General features: G+C 35.4%; 2 protein-coding genes across 2 annotated transcripts; both read right to left on the bottom strand.

The window, feature by feature from the left end:
- Window positions 1–100: 100 nt before the first annotated feature.
- LOC149390919 (protein kinase C-like zinc finger protein) lies at window positions 101–2,118 on the bottom strand. Its single transcript, XM_089621132.1, has 3 exons — window positions 1,987–2,118; window positions 1,421–1,900; window positions 101–774 (listed from the first exon to the last, which is right to left on the bottom strand). The coding sequence occupies exons 1-3, from the start codon at window positions 2,089–2,091 to the stop codon at window positions 190–192; spliced, it is 1,170 nt and encodes a 389-aa protein (XP_089477258.1). The 5' UTR covers window positions 2,092–2,118; the 3' UTR covers window positions 101–189.
- A 1,657-nt stretch (window positions 2,119–3,775) lies between these two features.
- LOC149390918 (ribonuclease H2 subunit B) lies at window positions 3,776–6,394 on the bottom strand. The gene is made up of 10 exons (XM_089620326.1): window positions 6,248–6,394; window positions 6,063–6,122; window positions 5,800–5,901; window positions 5,289–5,365; window positions 5,067–5,190; window positions 4,889–4,953; window positions 4,738–4,807; window positions 4,540–4,615; window positions 4,333–4,423; window positions 3,776–4,181 (listed from the first exon to the last, which is right to left on the bottom strand). The coding sequence occupies exons 1-10, from the start codon at window positions 6,294–6,296 to the stop codon at window positions 4,053–4,055; spliced, it is 843 nt and encodes a 280-aa protein (XP_089476452.1). The 5' UTR covers window positions 6,297–6,394; the 3' UTR covers window positions 3,776–4,052.
- Window positions 6,395–7,539: the final 1,145 nt, after the last annotated feature.

Below are 7,539 nucleotides of genomic sequence, written 5' to 3'. Positions count from 1 at the left end.
TTATATATGTATATGTATATATATATATATATATATATATATATATCGATGTCTTTATTTATGAGTTTCATAAGAGTATTTGTTCTTTTCCCCACCATACTAATGTAATGCTATGTATCTATTCATGTCTTTATCTATAAACTTTCATATAAACACAATATAACCATTATGACTCATTTGTATATTGCTCTAAGTGGCCTTTTCCACACAATTTGGGTGAAGATCATAGTCACAAACATCACAAGAGTATGCCCAAAATCTGCCTTGCCCTTTGCAACAATCACAAACATAGGCCTTAGCCATATCCAACTTGAGCACATGGTCATGTTTCACATCCTTCACTTGTGAAGCCAATGCCTCTCCTTCTTTCCTCATAGCACTCTCCAACTCCCTTATCTTCAACTCCGTGAAGGGAAAGGCCTCAGCACCGTACACGGATATCACGGCCTTCCCGTTCTTGTTAACGGGCTTCCCGTCGGGCCCAATAAGAACGAGGGTCGGAATCTCCTTTATGTCAAAGATACGGCATAAGTCTTGTCGAGTTTTTTTGTCCCCGTAAGGGATGGCTTGCCACGGCATGTTGGCGATGTTGAGCTCAAACTCTTTGTGGTCTCTGTCCGTAGACACGAGTACTATCTCGAATGAACGTTGATCGCCGTTCTTTATTGTGTTGTACGCTTCGGTGAGTTTGGATGTGAATGCTCGGCAAGGAGGGCTCCAATGGGCCCCAAAATACAACCCGATCGTCTTCCCGACAAGTTCATAAACAAGTGTCTACATAAAGCCAAAAACAAAAAAACAAAAACTTTGTTAATCTCCTATAAAAGTAATATAATGCCCGAAATTTGAAACACTTTGTAACTTCTAAGATTTAAATGGTGAAATCTAAAAGTGGACCAAAATCAGCTTTAACATGGATGCATCTTCTGACAAGCATTCAAGTAGCTGTGGAAATAAAGAAACCGGAACCATACAATAATATAGTTTCCCCTTATATCATAATTTAAAAGGAAATCATGCTTCAAAAAGTATAACCAAAGTAATTTATTATGAGTAGGGGAGGAATTATAGGAAGCCCTTTTTTTCCCTTGCCAAAGCCATTGATAAGTGAGTCGGGCCGAAAGCAGCGGTATCACACAAAGTGTTGGCATTGTTGGTAAAAAAGGTTGAGCCCATATTAACTCAGTTTTAAGATTACGCGACGTATAAGAATCCATTGGGCCTGGATAATCCCAATTCAAACCGGGTGGGTCTTGACCAAACTAAAATAAAGGGTCGAGCCAAGCTCGACAAATAAGCCCGTCTCAATTTGCCACAATTAAATTAAAAAAAAAATGATGTTCATCAGCGCGCTGATGCGTTGATGACACTAATACAGGTGGCCCATCATGAACTAAATAGTGATAGTTTGTGTATATACCTTTTTAGCATCCCTAGAGACGACATAGTTTCGTCCTTGGTGAGCCAAAACCTCTTCCAACTTCCCTCCCTCGCGCTTTGCCAAATCAATGCCCTTTAGCTCCTCTCTCCTTGCCCTCGTGAAAGGAAACGCTTCAGCGCCATAGTCCTCGATCACCCCTATCAAGTCCTCTTCTATTGGAATCCCGTCCGAACACAACGGGACGAGACACGGGATCCGATCAACCCGGTACTTCCCGCCAAGCCTCCTATGAAGACTTGGATCGTAAGGCACCGCGAGCCAAGGCATGCGCTTGAAATGGTCGTTGAACTTGGTCTCATCTTGGTCAAACGACACCAAAACGATCTCTACCTCTTTTCCTCCGGCCCTCAAAGTGTTATAGAGATCAACTAGAAGTGGTGTGAACGCTTTGCAAGGCCTACACCAATTTGCTGAAAAGAAGAGACAAATTCTCTTCCCATGGCATGATGAAATTGGAACCTGAGTATCAATCAAATAAATAAATTTTTTTTTTTTTTTTTTTCATGTATGGCATAAAAAAGTGTTACTGTAGTATTTATCCTTACCTTTCCTTCGTTGGATAGAAGGAAATCAATTCCTTCAGGTGATAAGAGAGCAACAAGATCGGTGATATCTGTGAATTTTTGCTGGAAATCAACAATAACTTCCATTGAAGAAAATGGGCTCTCAAGGTTTGCCTTTATTGATGGGACCAATGATTTATAAGATAAGGCAAAGACAAAAACAAAAAATAAATGAGTGACATTCACAAAAGTGACGAAAATTGGAACTACAGCAACAAAGAATTTGATGTACAATTATTCACTCCTAACCCATTCGATTATATCCGGAGATTGCGATAAAAAGTTAATATTCTTCAAACGAATATAAATGGAACTTTCCAAAAGTGTGTCTCCACTTCTTGTGGTTGATTTATTTTCCTTCATAAACTCTTATTATGATTTATTTTCCTTCATAAACTCTTATTCATATTAAATATAAAAAAAAACCAAAATAATCAGTCTTAGATCTTGTTCTCATTTTGGTTAGACTTAAAAAAAAAAGATGTTACCTTAAAATTATCATTTGATTAAACACTTTGATTATGTAAAAAGTAGGAAATACAATCTTCTAGACGATTGGATGACTCTCTTCTTCGTTTTTCCTAAATTTGTCTCCTGTGTCTGTCTAGTCATATAATTTTTCTTTTGAAGGGGTCTAGTCATATAATTGTATAAAAATATAGATCTTTCCCCACATATGGATAAGATTGAATTGAACTTTAATGAGAGACATGAGACACACTTTATAAAAAGATAATTCCAAATACCATGTGGCCTCGTTTTATGTCTTCTTCAATGTAAACACATACAACACAACTAGGATTTTCAATTTCAACCCAGCTCGAATTCCCCAAAACCAAATGGATTGTGTTCGTTAGTTGTAAGGGTTTGAATCACTTTCACTAGAGTTCAAAACTTTTTCTACATGAATCATTTTAATATTAAAAATAAAATAAATAAACTAATGTAGAAAGAAGAATATCTTACAGTTATATCTTGATTCCCTAATTTGATATGGATAAGAGGCTGAGAATATCCGTGTATTGCTTCATTCTTCTCTTGAACCAATAACTTTCTCTGCCCATGAAACTTTTTTGGTGATCATTTGAGTCCTAAAATGAAATTTAAAAACGTTATCTAAAACACTTCACACTCAGCTTGAATCATATTCCCCGAAAAGCATTTAATACTAATAGAAATTCCTTTCTTTCTTTGGTATATTCCATTACATTATTTATTCTTTTGCTTCAACTGGTTCGTATATGACACGCTACACATTGTGCAAATGAGATCAATCGTAACGCCAATCTAAATTTAAATTTGGATACGCCGATTTCCATTTTTTTTAATATTAATTTGCCGGGTTTTTATAGAATTTCGTCTGTTTTCTATAGAATTTTAGCGAGAAATCAAGGATATTTCATGGGAAACCGAAAAAAAAAATTGTAATCAAAATTACCGGAAAGTTACCTAATGTTTAGCTTCTTTCAATGAATATTCAATAACAAGCTAAAATGCGACTTTCACCCATCGACATCTTGGAATTAAAATAAAGGCATAATTGGCTTTCAAAAATTAATTAAATTATTTAGAAACGTGTTAAAGTTGCAATCTGTCAAACCTGGATCATACACAGCGTGAGATAACATTTTCTTTTATTTTTTTCACTAAAAAAACATGTTTTTTTCCCTTGTTTCTCCACAGAATAATAAATAGAAACACATGATATGAGACCTAATGTATCACGGGAAACTAACTCTGCTTTCAGGAAATAAAAAGGTACATGTACATAGATATCTTAATATGTTGTAATTATAAATTAATCCTGACTGAAAAAAAAAACATTATTTTTTACAACGTATTTCCCGTTGATCGTGAAATTGGAACATTAACAACCCGAGAAGATCACAAAAAATGAGGATAATAATTAGAAAGAGTACACTGCAAGCAAGCTTCGGCAATCGGTACTTTATTAATGAGAGCGCTCTTTATCTTCTTCTCTTTTTCCCTTTTTTTTTTTCGCTTCTATAAGATCTTAATAAACAACTCATAGATTATGTCTTTTTGGATCAAGCATTTTTCCTTCTCGAAGCTCTGGTAAACATGTCCTTGATGTTTCGCGACTCTGTCTCCACTTTTGCTTTCTTATTACTTGGTCTTCCCGGTTTTGCGGGTTTCTTATTGCCCTTATTCTTCTCCTAACAAAATCAGCCATAACAAATAAGTTTATTTCATGTGATTTTATTGAAAACCATATACAATACAGCAAGATGTTTCGAACTAGAAGCCATAGCAATTAGATTATTATAATTTATCAACTGAATTTAACCCATATCTTAGACTTTGTACCTCTGAGACAGTTGATCCCAAGCCACTTTCAAAGGCATTTGGTACGAATTCAATTTCCGATGCTTTCCTAGTCGCCTCAGACAAATCAATCCTGCAAATACATTTAAAATAAATCGGATGATTATAAACCTGAAAATTTCATCAATCATATATAGAAAACGGGCTTTTTTTTCTTTTCTTTTTCTAGATCAGCTTTTAGTGTCATACCTCAGACGATCACAGAGTTGCTTCAACCACGGATCTTCATTTACATACTCGCTCAGTATCGAAACTGCATCCGACACTGCACAGTGGATATTAATTCGTTAAGAAACAGAGCCATATTTATACCATTTTTATACGCCAGGATTGGTAGTGGCTACACTACATTTTCTAAGTAAAAAAGACATCATTTAGCTGTTATACATGTGGTTTTCTCTTCTTGAGCAGCGTAGTTTTTGTCCAAGTTTAATAATGTCTGTTTTAGCTGACATACCTGCGTACAAAACAAAATAAAAGGTCAATATTTATGTCACAAAAACATCAAAGCAAACGAGATGTCAATTGGAGTACATACCTTGTGGTAGAGCCAACTTATTACTTTTGCATCGTCTAGTCTGAAAAATTTCGAGGATCCAACCTCTGGAAGAACAAAAAACCGGTAATTTAGATCAAATACCCACTTGATGATTATAGTTTCGGGCAAGCTTCCATCTACTGAATCAAACTAAAAGACACAAAGAGCAATGAGTGACCTTTGACTTCACAAACTAGTTGCATATAATTCTCTGCTACTGAAAGTAACTGTTCATAAGCAGGATAGCCATCGATCAACATAATATCGTCCAATTGCCTGAATTTCCCAACATCATCTTTCTTCTGCATAAATTACCAAAAAAATAAAATAAAAAAATACAGCAGATATATATATCAAAGAGGTAAACATAAGTGAGTGTATAAGTTATTCATTTAAGTACCTTCATTCTAGCTTCCTCAAATATGGGCAGTAAAATGAAAACAGGATCGACTGGTGTGGCGGTATATAGGCTGCCATCTACACGAAAGACAAAATTTGATAGTCACCACAAAATAAATTTTTCGGTATCACTCTCAACAAAATAACCAAACAAAGTAGAACACAACCAAAAACATAACGCTATGAACATTGCGCTGATCGCCTAGAATTTCATTCCTAAACAACATGGTTCATGCTTGATCAAATATTCTCCTTCAAATGATTGTCATAATCAATTCAATAAACAATTTAAAAGCAATATGAATCTACTGTAAACTTTATAACATGCCCTCTTTCTTGCCAAACTACACCATGCTCTATGAGAATTTTGCACAATGCTAAAACGACACGGTTACAAAGGGGATAACCAAATCTAGACACGCACTTAAACTTTCTATTTCAAAATTAAAGTCTAATTCTTGAGACGCGAAGCAATGCCAAACTCCCAAAACGCAATTAAAATCTCAGTCAACCTTCGGCAACGTAATTGCCTATAAACCACGATGTATATGGTTGCTTGAACCAATGAATTTCTTGTAGCGCATCTCCGAATAGTAGATAGCATGTCGCATTGCCTGCAATAATAGAAAGAAAAAAAAACACACACACACACAAATTTATTTACAAAAGTATACGAACTTTCCAACTTCAAGCATACATTTAAAATATAGATATAATGTAACAAAAAGCTATATATGAGGGAACGTTTGTGTTTATTTATTTATTTCAAAAATACCAGATTTGGGATGACGAAGCGAGAGCAAGCGTCCGAGTCCATTTCCAAGCTCACTGCAGTCTGCAATATCATCGTCAAAATCCTTTCTAATAAATTTTTAATTAAAAAGCAATGCCAAGAAATGCAAATGTCTTTCACGAAAAAAAAAAATTGATATCGGAGGGAAAAATGAGGGACGATTTTACCTGGAGCGATGAGAAGACGGGTTTCATCACAGCTCTCAGAGGATGCCATGAAAATGACTTACTATTGAATCCTAACCCTATAAAAATAAAACATAAAAAACCCCTCACTTTTCTTGTTGTTTTGGACCTTTTGGTTATGGACGAAAAAAAAAAAAAAAAAAAACCCCGCCATTTGTGGATTTCGCGCTCTTTACTTTTAGGGCATTGTAGAATAGAAATCGCCCTCAAAATAACTACAGCCGCACGATTGGACACGTGTAATCCATATCCATAAAAAAATAATTTATTTATACTAAGTACCACGTTAAAAATAAAATCACTTGTATAGATGCTTATTTTTTACGAGAATGCCCATTAACTATCACCCTTGTATATATTTTAATAAATAAAAAAATGAAATATTATGGTAACAGTTTAATTAATAATGATTAACTATTTTAGAATATCTAATTTGAAATTATTTATTAGCTGCAATCAAAATAGAAAAGTCATAATCAAATTTTTTTTTTTTATCTTACTTAATCTATTTTTGCGTAAGCTAAAAGTTTAAAATAACAATGATATATTTCGCTATATAAAAAAGGGGAAAACTTGGGCTATATAAGCCAATTAATATTAGGAGAATAACTCAAGTTCTCATAAATCAAGGGAATAGCCCAACCAATCTAAACTACCTAAATTACCATCATGTACTTCATCGCTCTCGTCTTCGTCTTCACGTTCGCCATCGTCACCGAGTGGCTCTCCCACTCGCGCCTCCTCAACAAGCGCTCCTCCGCCGCCCTCTCCCAGACGTTGCTCCACGCGTTGCGCGTCGGCTTTGCCTACCTCGTTATGCTCGCCGTCATGTCCTTTAACGGCGGCGTCTTCCTCGTCGCCGTCGCCGGTCACGCCGTTGGGTTCGTGATTTTCGGTAGCCGTCTTTTCCGGAGCGGCGATACCGAGAAAGTCGCCTCTGATCTCGCCCATGGGCTGTAGAGTCCGTTACGGCTCTATCTACCATCGATCGATCAGTTTGTTGAATTGTTGAGCTATTTTGTTGATTCAGTGCTAATTCGCTAATCAATTAATTAATTAACTGATTCGCGAATTAGCACTGAATCATCAAAATAGCTCAACAATTCAACAAACTGATCATTGAGTTAGGTTAATTAATTAACTGATTGGTTGAATTAAGAATTAGCTTAGGTTCTGATTTTTTGTGAGTAAAGTTAATATACTAACCGACTGAATTAGGAATTAGGTTAATTATTGAATGCTTTGAATAAGAATTGACTTAAGTTCTAATTTTT

Source organism: Urtica dioica, chromosome 7, assembly GCF_054948205.1.
Source record: "Urtica dioica subsp. dioica isolate 48M chromosome 7, U.dioica_male_clone48M_v1_H2, whole genome shotgun sequence".
Classification (NCBI taxonomy): Eukaryota; Viridiplantae; Streptophyta; class Magnoliopsida; order Rosales; family Urticaceae; genus Urtica; species Urtica dioica.
Note: the sequence above shows the minus strand (reverse complement) of the source record. Positions and strands in the feature narration are given on the sequence as shown.

Excerpts from the sequence above, each read along its gene's own strand:
- LOC149390919 (XM_089621132.1), bottom strand. The coding sequence starts at position 2,091 with ATGGAAGTTATTGTTGATTTCCAGCAAAAATTCACAGATATCACCGAT. Across the intron at positions 1,901-1,986 it reads TTCTATCCAACGAAGGAAAG|GTTCCAATTTCATCATGCCA; the intron begins GTAAGGATAAAT and ends ATTGATACTCAG. Across the intron at positions 775-1,420 it reads TCTCTAGGGATGCTAAAAAG|ACACTTGTTTATGAACTTGT; the intron begins GTATATACACAA and ends GGCTTTATGTAG.
- LOC149390918 (XM_089620326.1), bottom strand. The coding sequence starts at position 6,296 with ATGGCATCCTCTGAGAGCTGTGATGAAACCCGTCTTCTCATCGCTCCA. Across the intron at positions 5,902-6,062 it reads GCTTCGTCATCCCAAATCTG|GCAATGCGACATGCTATCTA; the intron begins GTATTTTTGAAA and ends CTATTATTGCAG. Across the intron at positions 4,182-4,332 it reads TGGGATCAACTGTCTCAGAG|GAGAAGAATAAGGGCAATAA; the intron begins GTACAAAGTCTA and ends TGATTTTGTTAG.